Genomic DNA, 13,585 nt, shown 5'->3' with positions numbered 1-13,585 from the left:
GAGGCAGATTTGGTGCTGATGTGTTGGTATGTCACCGAGACAACCAACCTCCCTGTTGCACATGAATAGTAATCAGTGATGTCTGTACCAAATTTCATGGTAATCCTTTGCAGCAGTTGTTGAAATATTTCAGGACTGACTGAAAACTTTTATGACTCAATGTAATTCAGAGTTTTTAATCCACCACCTACTATTTGGCTGGTAAAGCTTTAGCCAATGTATTAAAGTTGTGTTTTCTTGCTTCTTCCAGGACACGTTAAGAGACTGCGCCCAGGACACCAACACCTGCTACAACACTGTGGTCTCTCCGCTCTACTTCGTCTCCTTTGTCTTGACTGCTCAGTTCGTCCTGGTCAACGTCGTCATTGCCGTCCTGATGAAGCACCTGGAGGAGAGCAACAAGGAAGCCAAAGAGGGAGCACTGCCTGAGGCAGACTTGGAGCTGGAGCTCCAGGCAGACGGAGGAGACTTGACAACAAGGTCACCCCAGCTGAACCCTCTGGCACTGGGCATGGACAGGTCGAGCTCTGGTGGTTCGCCCCGGAGGTTCCCCGGAGCAGGGGACAGGGAACAGGAGCGGGACGGACCGATGGACTCGCCCACTGCTGACATAACCAGAGATTCAGTCAACATCAGTCCAGACCCCCCTTCGTGTGTTGATCCCCCACTGGAGGTACGAAATCTTTTTCATGTTGTTTTTTACGTTTTGTGTCACGTGTGCGCCTCCAACACGGCTGGTGTTTTTTGGTTGAGACATTGAAGGCACCTTAGGGCTTCTCCCTCATCAGCTTCATCATGTTTACAGGGTTTGGTTATGATTGTGCATAATGACATAAATAATGGATTTTAGTCAAATCAGAAAAGGTCAATCAGAATAAATTGGAGCAGTTGAGGTAAGGTGGAGATGCCAGTCAATAGCAGCTTTGTTGGGTTTGTATTTTTCCCTTGAGACACTTGCATCAATCCCAATTCACATATAGGTCACATTATAGCTATATGCCACTACCTTATTCCGAAAGTTGTTACACATATGCAGATGACTTCTAGGTCAAAACGTTGGCTTCTCCTCAGTCTGCACAGCATCCTGTGTCAAATGACAGATGTTCTGCGGTCACTTCCTGCTATGTGCTACAAGGCTGTTCCCCTGACCCCCATGTCTCTGATCATTAATACTGACTCTGATTCAAACCATTAGTTAATTCTCTGGCCCATGCTGGGGGACACTGAGCATACCGGATAGTCTCTGAAATAATGGAGGAATGTCTGCTCCTCACTATCTTAATGTAATAACTATAATATCCCATAAGTAAACAAATTATAGTGGATGTGGCCATATTAGGAAATACTCACAGTCGGGACAGTCTGGCATACTTTCATAATGTAAGCAAATTCATTTATGTGTAAAGTATCCAAAGTCAGGGCCATATTTGTAAGTATATCCCTTGATATAAACTTGTGGGTATAAAAAACTTGTATATACTGTATTCTCTTTAAATTAAAAATGTTCTTCCAAATGTGTACAACACATACTTTTCAATATTTACATTTTGTCTTCACATGTTAGACACTGGAATGTGATTATGGTTTTTGACAAGTCGCTAATTTGTCCAGAAAATGCACCGACTTATACCAGCATGGCTTACAGTGCCTGTGTGTGCGTGTGTCTGTGTGTCTGTGTGTGTGTGTCTGGCCCCTGTAGAGGACATGCCAGTCATAGATAGGTCACAGTGCCATGGGAAAGCTGGACCACGGGGTCTTGTTGTTCACTTCAGCAGCTATTTCCAGACAGCAGGGATGTTTCTGAGGATAGGAAATAGAGGTCTTGCTGCTGTTATGTTTACCCTCTCAGAAGTTATCCGTCTTCCTCGACTGCTCCTCCTGAACATGTGTGCTTAGGCCAAGGCCTCTTCTCCTGCCATATGGGGAACCGGGTCTACTGCAGTGGTGTATTGCCCCCTTGTGGGTATGAATGGTAACCCTTGTGTGCTTGCAAGGGATGTCGAAGAGGATGTTATATATATATATATATATTCATATTAACAAGTCATTCAGTAAAACACTTACAAAATTATATCGTAACTAAAACCAAGTTTGATGTATAATCAAGTCCTCCTACTGTGTTTCTTTATCTTTTTTCTGTTTGTATATGTTTGTTTCTGCCTGATCAACTGCTTTTTCCCTTCTCTCCTTTCTCTGTCCTCCATTCTTTCTTTCCACATTTATTCACCTGTCTCTGTCTCGACTTCTGTCTCTCTTTTTTTTTACCCTGTCCTGGTCTTTTTGTTTTTTCTTTCACTCCGTCTCTCTTCATTATCCAAGTTTGTCCAGCGGAGAGTGCCGTTTGACTCGGTCTCCCTGGTCATCCAGGGTTCAATGGAGGGAGAGTTGAGTCTGATGGACAACCTGTCCGGCTCTATCTGCCACTACTACGCGTTGCCCCCCAAGCCCAGCAAGCACAGCACCGACAAGAAGGTCAATAATCACACCACTGATAACTCACCTCCTCCATTTCATACGTCTAATTTCTCTTCAATAAGTACAACTCTACAAGTAATCATGAGAAAAGGAAAAGAGAATTAAAGTTAATTGTCTGTATGATTTCTGCTTATTTCTTTAAAAATACAAAGATTGCACAGATTGTCTTGATTTATTTAGATGTAGTGCATTCACAAGGCATCAAGAGAAATTAGGTTTGGAAATAAGCTCTGGATGTTAATAATAAAACAAGTAATTTGGATGAACTGACCCTTTAAATCATGATGATGAAGTGAAGCGCCGTCTCCACGTTTGGCAGAATTGGCTCTTTGTTTTAATGAAAATAAAGTTGAATGATTCCGTACCAGAGTGAATGTCTTGAAGATGGACGAGTTTAATAGTCTGGTTTAAAAAGTTGAGACAGTCAGACAGATCATACTGTCTGCAGAACTTAATTTCATCATCCAGTGTAAAGGCATGCAATGTGATGATTGTTGAATGTCCTGCAGCCCCACAGCTTCTCTCCAGGCATTCCTCCACACTGGATATGTCTTTTCCCTTTCCAACCAGCTCTGTTGCCCACCACAGTACAGTCCATCATACCCCGCCTCAGCCATGATCTCATCCCCTCACTCACATCTTCACTCACTTACACTCACTGAAGCCTGGCAGGTTTCTGGCCTGTTTCAGCAGCCTCAGTGACATGGTTTAGACTTCGCTCTGTCTCCCCCCTCACTGCTTCCTGTCTAGTGTGTCTGCATGTGGGTGTGACGTGTTTGTTGTGTTTACATGTAAACACCTATCAGTCGCTGTAAATTGAAGACCCACTGAAAGCATTCCTTATAGCTCACAGTCTTAGACGCTTAACTACGCAAAGGGATGTTCAATCAATAAGCCATGGATCCCCGAGATCACTGAATAATGCATCTGGGCTCGCAGATTCCTGATTTGAAGGCAAAGTTTGGCCAATTGCATTAGCATTGCAAAAACCTTAGTCTCTAAAAGCTTTCAATGGGTTTGATGTGATTACCAGGCACCAGAAGCCTACTCTCCCTCTCTTTGATTCATTCACATATGTTGGCAGAGATGTTTTCCATTGACTTTCTGCAGAGGGGGCTCATTTGCCTGTCAGAGAGCCTTTCCCCCCGGGTAAATCAGTGCCAGGCCAAATACACAGCAGATAGAAACAGTCAAGCCTTGTAGACACTAATTTAACCCTGTGGGCACAGAAAGGGGACTTATGGTGTTTTTTTTACCTCGGCCCTATGTTAATAAGTCTGGGTGTGTAAATGAATGGTACTTACAAAAATACAATCCAGTCCAAGAAATGTCCATTTAACATGTTTGTTTGTTTTTTAACCAAAAAAGGCTCAAATTGTTATTCTGGGTCTTCTCATTGAGAATTACCCAGCGAAACAATTTGAGCCTTTTATTGGTGAAAAAATACTTTTATTGGATATTTTGTAGACTGTTGCTGTTGCCCCAATAAGGTTACATCATAGCCAATGCCCCAAAAAGTTTTTGTAAGTACCATTCATTTACCCCCCACATTTATAGAAAGCATACCTCCTTTAGCTCTTATTTTGAAATTACCGCACATATACATGGAATGTAAATGAATCTCCTTCTTACTCGTTAGTTTGACTGTTTAACATGCTGGTGTTCATCTATCTGTGCAACTGACTCTGTGTGTGTGTGTGTGTGTGTGTGTGTGTGTGTGTGTGTGTGTGTGTGTGTGTGTGTGTGTGTGTGTGTGTGTGTGTGTGTGTGTGTGTGTGTGTGTGTGTGTGTGTGTGTGTGTGTCTACACCATATTGCTGTGTTGTTGAGTCAAAAATGCAGTTTGACATTTTGAAGTTAACAGTTCTAATGCAGTTTCCAGTACTAGACTTCCCTCTGCCTTTTCTCCTTTCTGCCACATTATTCTGTTTTTTATATGTTGTTTTAAATATGTATTTTTCAGTTAGCCACAGGTTCTAACTGTTTGTAGTGTCCTTATTTTTGTGTTGTACGAAGCGTTCGTTCATTTTCTTTGCTCACCAGCCGTTGTCTCTTCCTGCCTAGATCCCTCTAGCGGAGATGGAAGCTCTGTCTCTGGGCTCGGACAAATCCTGGTCGCTAGCTCTGACAGACGACTCGGCCCCTGACGATTTTAACCCCCTCTTTCTAACCAGTCTGGACTGCAATGTACTGACAGTTCCTCTCTTTCTCTTTCTCCATCCCTCTTCCTCCCCACTGCAGTATCTTTAGTGTGTCCTTTTACCAGGGCTCTTCCAAAGCCACTTGTCCCCAGACTACACTCACACACTGTGTGCCAGGGGGATGCAGGGGGGGGAACCAACTGGATTCATAAATCAGCTGATGAGCTACTTTGGACCTGTTGTCCCAACACAACTAAAATCATATCAAAGCCAGTGTACAGAATCTGTAGCAGCCTTCAGATCATTCACATGACACAGCGGTGACTTGTCTTTTCAAAAGTTTGAGTTGTTTTAGACAAGATGTTTCTCACCTAACAAACATAGATGATGCATTTTCAAACTCAAACACATCAAACATTTGCAAAGGCAGTTTTAAATATTTTAAATTCTTCATTGTTTTCATGTACGTTTGTTTCCTTTTCTCTTTCCTTTGCTGGTACATTGCCATGTTCTATGACTCATTGTTGCTTTAGATGGATAAAAAAAGGGGCAAAGGGAGGTAAAGAAAAGTTTTTCTTTTCAGAATTATTAGACAATTTTTGTGTTGCTTTTAGCCATTAATCTCAGCATGTGTCCTTCTGATAAACACGAGGGGGCGCCAAAACGCCATGTAATCTTTTTTACATTTTAATTTTTTACAAATAACTGCTTTGAAGTGAACTTAACTGGCCAAATATAACAAATCACTTTACATCACACCCACAGAAAATGCAGCATCCCTTTTTTTTAACATCTTATAGTTTCTTATAATTTCTTAGATAGGTGCAGATATGTCAGTCTAAATTCATAAGAAGGTTGTTGGAGTCGGAAGCGGAGACAGTACTGAATTGATCCAAATTATAACAACATAATAACAGTTAATTTCCTGCTGGGAGTCAGCTAAACATGAAACATGTTGTCCAAAGGAAGGCAAACAATTACACAGAGTATATGCAGAATAATATCCAATTATTTAATCCTACACACTGATCCTTTAATGGTCAACCACCTACCCACCAATATGAATCAGATACCATTGCAACATTGTTTATTTAATATCCACGTCTAGTTAATAGAATTAAGTGGTCATGGTATAAACACTGTTACACACTCTGAAATGTCTTAAATCTAGAAATTAATAGACTCCAATCCACTTCGTCATGCGATGAGGCTTACGTATGCCTCCTAACCAGAATCAATCTATACATCCATCTGTGACGCCTCTGTCATTGAGGGAAAGGACATCCTCTCTCTGTAAATTGAAAATGAATTAAATGTCATCAGCGTGTCAGTGTATAATTAACCACCAGTTTGGCTCCTTAATGATCACATCACCTCCCAGTAGCCACGTCCTCCCCAGAGAGGGTCACTGTAACCTTGGCCAGATGTGCAGAGGCATCGATTTATGCATCATCTGTCTTAGACGCAGAAAGCCGCAGCCAGCACATGACATGAAGTCACTGTTAATCAATCAATTAGCTAACACTCTGTTGGGACAAATACAAGAAGAGCTAATAAAAGGGCAAGTCAGTGCAGAGGTAGAGGAGGACGAGTGGCGTTGAAAGACCCTGGTGAATCTAACAATGTGCCCCTCCAACTTTCTCATTCCACCTTTCCAGCCTGGTGTGTGTAACTCTCCAGTCCAGTCCAGTCCAGTAGAGTAGTGCGCCTCCTTACCTGCCAGTCTGCAGTTTTCTCTCCTCCGTCCCTACTCTTATTTTTCTTTCTCCTCTCTCTTAACTTCCTATGTCCTGTTTCTTTTCTTCTTCTTTTCCTCAGTATTTTTCCTATGTGCTTTACATGTTGAGTCCATGTCTCTTCTCACAGTCCTCTCCTATCAGTCCTCTTCTGTGTTTGTACTGTCCCGTGGTGAAGTAGTAGTAGTTTGGGTTGTACCGTGTGCTGGAGCTCTGTGATGAATGTGAACTGGTTTCTGTAATGGGTCGGGCTGCAGGTCACTGCCCTAGCTGACACACAATCACGGACCAGGCTTATGAAAACTTACATGACTTAGGGGGGGGTAAATGCCGACACAAGATGCACTCTGTCTTATTCAAAAAAAGTGAAGGCAATTGTAATCCAGACAGTTTCTGTGATTTGTGGCAGCTCTGTGCCAGTCAACTCCAATGTGCAAAGATCCTTCCATGTATGCTGACCGTCACTCTTTGTCCACATTGTGTTGTAGAGAACTGTCAGTGTCAGTGTGAGTGTGAGAGTGTGTGAGCTAAAGAGTAGCCCCGACCCTTCCAGCTCCAGACGGACCCTGACGCTCTTCTCTCTTCCACCAGACGGAGCAGCTCAATCCTGGGGAGCCACTGGGGGATAACCTGCTGAGCGTCAGGAAGCCCACAGTGGGACGCACACACTCCCTGCCCAATGACAGCTACATGTTCGCCCCCCTGCAGCCCTTTGACCACACAGCCCCGGCTCCAGCACAGCTTCTAGCACAGGGGCCCCAGCACATACAGGGCACCCATAGGTCCCAATCAGGTAATGTAGGAAATGGATTCAATTTTGAAATGTAACCCTGCAGAGCTTAACAGCGTGGTTCTGGCATTGAAAATCCCATTCATTGTCAGGATAAAGATTTTGATTATCAGCCATAATATCGTAACTATCCAATGGAGACTTACCGTATGTGAAGGATGTGATATGCTCCTGTAGAGGCCACAAGTTCATATGTGCCTTGAGTACCTTTTAAAAGCAATATATAAATAAAATGTATTATTATTAGATATCAATTGCGTACAGGCTTTACTCACGATGTGAAGGATAAATACTACACTAACCACGATCCTCAGGTGTAATAGTAGCATCTGTGATTGGTGCAGCTTGCTGTCACCATGGTAATAGTTAGCACAAGTCGGTTACAGTCGAATGGTTCAGCGTTACATTATGTTACCACATAGCAACCACCTATCCCCTCCTAAGATGCTGTATTTTTATAGCTATGAGGAAAAGAAAGTCCCTAAAAAAAGATTAAATTCAGGAAGAAGGGCTCTGGAAGTTGTTGGAAAAGGATAATGCGCAATGATTTCTGGGATGTGTAGGTCCTGCACTAAAATAAGTATGTACACAGTTGTTTACCTTTACCTTTTATTCTGTTTTCCAATATGTTTTTTAGCTCTGAATAAAATGTTATATGGTCAACGATTCATCTCGTCGGCCTGGTTACAGGATTAATAGTCTTCATGAGGATTTTCTGAAACATTAACGGAGAAAATGAATGGTTCTAGAAGTGGGTGGTCACTGTTTCACTTTAACTTTTTGCTAATACACCAAAGTTGCACCCTGGTAGCTTTATTCATCAGTTTTGATCTGGAATTCATGAGATGTGATCAGAATAAAACAGATTTGACCAGGACAGTAAGACACAGATCATCTCCCATGAGATCTGCACAGCTGCTGTTTAGTGTTTTTTTGTTTTGTACCTCTGAGCGCTGCGTCTGTTTGTGTGCAGGCTCCAGGGCCTCGCTGCGGTCGCAGCCAGAGGAGTTCTCCCAGCAGCTGACCGTTCCCACAGACCTCTTCAGACCCATCAGCCCCCACAGCCACTCAGACTCAGAGAGTATACCACGCCTACCCCCGCCCAGGCACACGCACACACTCAGCCGCACGCTCCGCAGACAGGTGACTAAATGATACTGTTCAGATTTTATTCATGAATCTTTTTTTTGTCTTCCTACTCTTATTCTATTTAATATAATGTCAAATGACAATGTTTCTCTACTATCTGTGATTAAGGTTGAGACATTTTTCTAGTCATACCAAACATTAAAGGAGCAGACTTTACTGATTAAAGCACTTTCTAGTCATGATGAGTGTTAGTGTTTGGTGCCAAGGAAACCTTTTAGTCAGACCATAGCAAACACTGTTAGAGGAAAAAAGATTCTGAGTAGGTAAAAGTGTTGATGTTATGAGAATAAAGTTATGATGTTGCTTTGAGGAACAGGTCATAAAGAATCAAAAAAATGTTTAAAGTCCTGATACTTATGATAACATGGAGCTGCTGAGCTAAAAGATGAAGTATTTAATTCTTTGTCAAACCTATACAAAAGTATAACTTAACAAGATTTTCCTCATTCCTTATTTTAACGCAGGCAACAGGCTGATCTTCTCAATATTACCCAGCCTATAATTACTATGTTTTTCTTGTAATATTACAACTTAATTCTTGTAAAATTACAACTTTATTCTCGTTAAAATTACAGTTTTTTTCTCATAATATTGCAACTTTATTCTCGTAAAAAAACTCTTTCTATATTTCAACTTTATGTTCTAAACATAACTATTCTATAAATCTATAACTATTCTTTTCCCCTTTACGTGTCCCTAATACTACGTCCTGTGAAAATGACAAATTGCAGTTTCAGGTTAATCTAAGCTTTGAGCTGTATTCCTGTCCCTCAGTTTGAGTCACTTTGGATAAAACATCTGCCAAACGAGCAAATTTAATGTAATTTGATGTAAAGTGCAGCTACTTCCAGCTTTATATTGAATGGCAACAATTTTTGTTTCAATCTCAGATTATCTTTTTCTCCAAGAGTGGCCCCAAAAACTCCCGGGTGAAATGTTTCCATGTCTAAACAGTCTCACTTCTTTTCTTCCTTGTTTCTCCTCCTTTTCCTGGTACTCCTCTCTCGTTACTAACTGATCTGCTGTCGGGGACGCTCTGATCTCAGCTCAGTTGGGCCCAAAAGCCGCCCGACCCTGAGCTCCTCCTCAGACACAGATACTCGTGTTTCTGAAAGAGCGGCGAAAAAGCAGGCTTTAGCCGCCACCAGGCTTTTTCAGAAACACTGGACTCCATGTTCATCCTCAGAGACACAGACTAACACACACACAGGCTTCCCGTCTTTTTCACTCCTTTGTTTCTCATTCGCCCAGATGTTTGTCTTCTGCTAACCATCAGCCACAAAGCAACTGAAACCCTCCGACAGGTAGCTTTACCTGTGGGGACCTTTGATGGGACTTTATTAGTTTACTTACTGAGCAGGAGCTATGTTAAACATTGCATCTGTGGATTAGCTGAGTGATCAAATGTGTTCAAGTCAGACAAGGATGTTGTTTGGCTGAAAAATGCATCATACATCACTGCAAAATGTACGACTCAGGGAAGTGCTGTCCATACGCATTTGGCCATTTTGTACACACAGGACCATAGTGATAGAGCACTTGTGTATTTTCTATTGTACATAATTATTAACCAGAGTATGATAGTATGTACTTTTTTTTTTTCATTTTGTTGGTATTGTTCCTGTGTGCACTCTTATAGTCCATTACACTGCTGTGGCTGGTGATTGGCCTGGCCTGGTTGTGGCCTCTGTGACCACTAGGGGTCTCTGTGGTCACACTTGTCAGACTCATGCAGGGTATCCCATGCTTCTAGATATCTTCTAAAAAAACATTGTGCCATTAGACTCATTCATGCCTTGACTCCCCAATAGATTCAAAAACTTTATTTTATTCTTACTGAGCAAATTTGTCTGTGAGGAACAAGTCATGAGTTCATTTTTTATGAGTTTTACTAAGCCTTCCTGCAGTAGTTACATACTGTGTTTACCTTCAACCTGTTGGCTCTCACACCCAGTCCTGTACAGAGGGAAGGATGAGGGCATTGAAGCATTGATTAGAATTAGGGATATGAATTCAACTCAAACTGTAGCCGTTTACAGGGATTTGTGTGAGAGGTCAAAGGTTAAAGGGTCAGGTGGTCTGGCTCAGAGTTCACTGCGTCCACCAGCTGAATCCTTCTGTCCCACTGGAAAAAACAACTGAACACTCTCCTGGGCCAAAAGCTTCATGGATACAAGCTTTTTATTTAAAAGTATTAAACTGGTGCCTTTTATTATTTTAATGATCCCCTCCTGATGTTTTATGACAGTTAAACTCAGCTTTGAATGATTTGATTAGAATTTTCTTCAAGAAATTAAGTTAAATTTATTGGTCACAAATTCTTAAAAGATAGTCCTACATGAAAGTCGAGAGGCTACGAACATGTTGTGCGAAATCTTTTCAAAAGTTGACCTGACAGTTTCAGAGGAAGAGCTTCAAGTTTCCGAAACACATTTGTGCAAGTTGCACACTGAACTGTGATTGGCTTCCAATGTAGCTGTGATGTTACAGAGTCCTGATGGTTCCAGTAAAACTGTTTAAGGGCGTCTTCACACGCGATAGTCCGAGCGGAGATCTGACAGCTCATGTCTGTTACATTGTAAACATAAGATTTATTTCTTTTTCGGGAACAGACCAAAGACAAATGTACATCTGGTCGTCATCATTTACGTGACATTGATTGATTTGTAGGCAGAGATGTGTCTGATGTTGTCCTGCTGTGAATTTGGTTGTTTTATTCACTAACCCTTTTTAAATGATCCATTTGAATGGCGAAAATGAATGAACCAGTTCACTTTTTTAATTTTGTTGCCACTGTAAAATCATTATATATTTTTTTTTAGTTTGATCTGGGCTGAGGCCTTTCTCTTTTGGTCGGACCAAATATCCGTACATTTGTCAGGGCCGTGGTCGCAGGCACCTTTCACACGTTACTTTGGTTCGGAGTAAACTAAAAAAGTCTGAATGTCCGCAACAGACAACGCAGATGTGAAAGCGCCCTGACTGGGACTTCAGGTGAACACAGGGAAACTGTCCACATTCAGCAGATGAATGTGAAAACGGCCTGGTGGCCTGACACACTCTGCTCATAGGTTATTCTGCAAAGTGAAGCTCAGACATCCAGTGAAGGAACAATAGCGATATTTATTTAATGGAGAGTTTAAACGAATAAAAAAAAACCTATGAAAATAACCAACAATGTTAAAAGTTGTTTCTTTAACTAAATTTGAATCTTAACTTCTGCCATTGAGCCAGGCAGTGTAACCTCCGTGTTAAGTGACAGACACACGACTCTGGGACTCAGCTGGTGAGACCGTAAACTTTGAGCCAAACTACCACGTCTCATCTTCATCACCTCACACTAACTAGTCTCCCCTGTCATCTTCTCTGACCCCCTGTACACTCGCCCCCCCTCCATCTCCCCTCCCCCTTCCTCTCATCACTCATTTACCTCCATCTCCTTGTCCCCCCCTCGACCCCTCTACCCCCCTCCTCCCCCCTCCATGTCCCGTCCTCCAGGTTGCGGTGTCTACCGACTCTCAGGAGGCCCTGTGCTCGGGCGGAGGGGGGAGCAATGAAGGACTTGTGAATGTGGCCTCTGTGGGCCTCTCTACGTCTCCCTCCTCCTCCCCCTCCCCCACCTGTCCCTCACCCTGCTCCCATCACCCGCAGCAGCAGCAGCAGCAGCCGGCTCTCTGCCTGGTTCCTGCCACACCAGGCGCCTCCCCCAAACCCCAAAGCTCCGGCAGCGTGCACACCCAGCACCATGACCAGCACCGCCTCGCCTCCTACTCCCCTTCCTCCTCTTCCTCCTGCTCGCCTCCTCCACTTCTACCAGTGGGGCCGCACCAACAGGAGGCCTCAGTGGATCAGGAAGTGTCCCTCATTACCTGCGCTGCGCTGGCTGGCAGGGATGATGTAGCGGCGGAGGACAGCAGCGATGGTAATGAGGGTTACAGCTCCTACGCAGGCTGCCAGGAGAGTCGAAGTCCGTATTTGAGGCAGCTGAAAAGGTTCCACAGCGCTGACACGCAGGGCCGCAGCACCTTCCTGTCCCACCCCCGCCCTTTCTCCTGGCTTGACGACCCCCGCCGCCACTCTGTAGAGGTGTGCTCCTCTGTGGAGTCCAGTCCCCAGCGCAGCACCACCTCCACCTCCTCCGGCTTTGTGTCGCGGGCCAACAGCCTGCAGATCCACAGCCAGACCCCCACTCAGACCTCGCAACCCTCACCTCGACGCAAGAAGAAAATGAGCCCGCCCTGCATCTCCGTAGACCCCCCTGACGGACTGGAGCCTCAGTCTGGCCTCTACCCGGGCCTAGGTGGGCTCGGGGGGTTAGGGATGCCCCCTCCTCTGCCCAGCCGGGACACCTGCCTGAGGAGGAGAGCGCCCTCCAGTGACTCCAAGGACTCCTTTGACCTGGGAGTGGGAGAGGGTTCGGGACAGGACGGAGGCTCGCCAAAACCCAGCCCCAACCCCAAGCTATTGACTCTTCCCAGTTTCTCCTTCGAGAAGACGAGCTCGGAGCACTGAACAGTCCGGCACACACAGACACACACACAAACATAGCTGGAGGAACCCTCCACACACACAAACACACGATGCACTGTGTGTCTGTGACGGTGATAGTTCTAGTAATAATGCTGTAGAGAGTAATAATGGTGAAACTACAATAAACAGTAAAAAGATCCTTGGTTACATAAGGAGTGCAGTACTGTAGTAGTGTGACCATCCCTTGTCTTTGTATTGTTACTGCCAAATCAAGCCAGAGAAGAAGAGAACACATGAAACGACAAACTGGACTTCCCCTCTCTTCTGCTACGCCTGCATGCCACTGGCTGCAGCTCGACCCCATAACCTCTGGAGCGACATCAGCGCCTGGGATTTGGCGCCCCCTTGTGGTCACCGTCTGGACTGCCTGGTGTCGCACAGGGTGGACTTCGGTCGGTGGAGGTACAAAGCAATATGAACGTTTTAGAGACACTATTTTCTTAAATTATTGGGCCATAGTGTTTGTACAGGATGTTGTTTTTTTATTTCATTTCGATTGTTATTTTAATGTTTTTGTGATTTTCTTTTTTTTTTTGTGTCAAAAATGGTTTGTCTCTGTCTTTTTTTTCACTGTAGGATATTTCTAGCTTTCTTGGTTTACTGAGGAAAGTGAACGTTTTTCAAAGTGCTGAAAACCATGTATTTGTAGGAATAATATATAAATATATATATAAAAAAAGGAGTCATTAAACTGAGCTTGGATTTTTAAGCACACGCATTAGACCGTGGTGGTTTGATTGTGAAAAGACAAAGGAGGATACTGTG

At 43.6% G+C, this 13,585-nt stretch overlaps 1 protein-coding gene across 8 annotated transcripts in view; it reads left to right on the top strand.

The window, feature by feature from the left end:
* Positions 1-13,541, top strand: part of cacna1g (calcium channel, voltage-dependent, T type, alpha 1G subunit) — a 147,201-nt gene extending 133,660 nt beyond the window's left edge. For 4 of the 8 annotated variants that reach the window (XM_047338374.1, XM_047338370.1, XM_047338369.1 and 1 more), the window contains exons 31-36: positions 251-673; positions 2,320-2,472; positions 4,539-4,661; positions 6,943-7,144; positions 8,115-8,284; positions 11,789-13,541. In XM_047338374.1, coding sequence (XP_047194330.1) covers positions 251-673; positions 2,320-2,472; positions 4,539-4,661; positions 6,943-7,144; positions 8,115-8,284; positions 11,789-12,802 — 2,085 coding nt within the window. In that variant the 3' untranslated portion in view covers positions 12,803-13,541. Of the gene's footprint in view, positions 1-250; positions 674-2,319; positions 2,473-4,538; positions 4,662-6,942; positions 7,145-8,114; positions 8,285-9,336; positions 9,594-11,788 lie in introns of those variants that run through there. The other 4 variants (XM_047338375.1, XM_047338372.1, XM_047338371.1 and 1 more) reach the window with 4 other exon arrangements.
* Positions 13,542-13,585: the final 44 nt, after the last annotated feature.

This window comes from Hippoglossus stenolepis, chromosome 21 (assembly GCF_022539355.2).
Source record: "Hippoglossus stenolepis isolate QCI-W04-F060 chromosome 21, HSTE1.2, whole genome shotgun sequence".
In the NCBI taxonomy this organism is placed as follows: domain Eukaryota; kingdom Metazoa; phylum Chordata; class Actinopteri; order Pleuronectiformes; family Pleuronectidae; genus Hippoglossus; species Hippoglossus stenolepis.
Note: the sequence above shows the minus strand (reverse complement) of the source record. Positions and strands in the feature narration are given on the sequence as shown.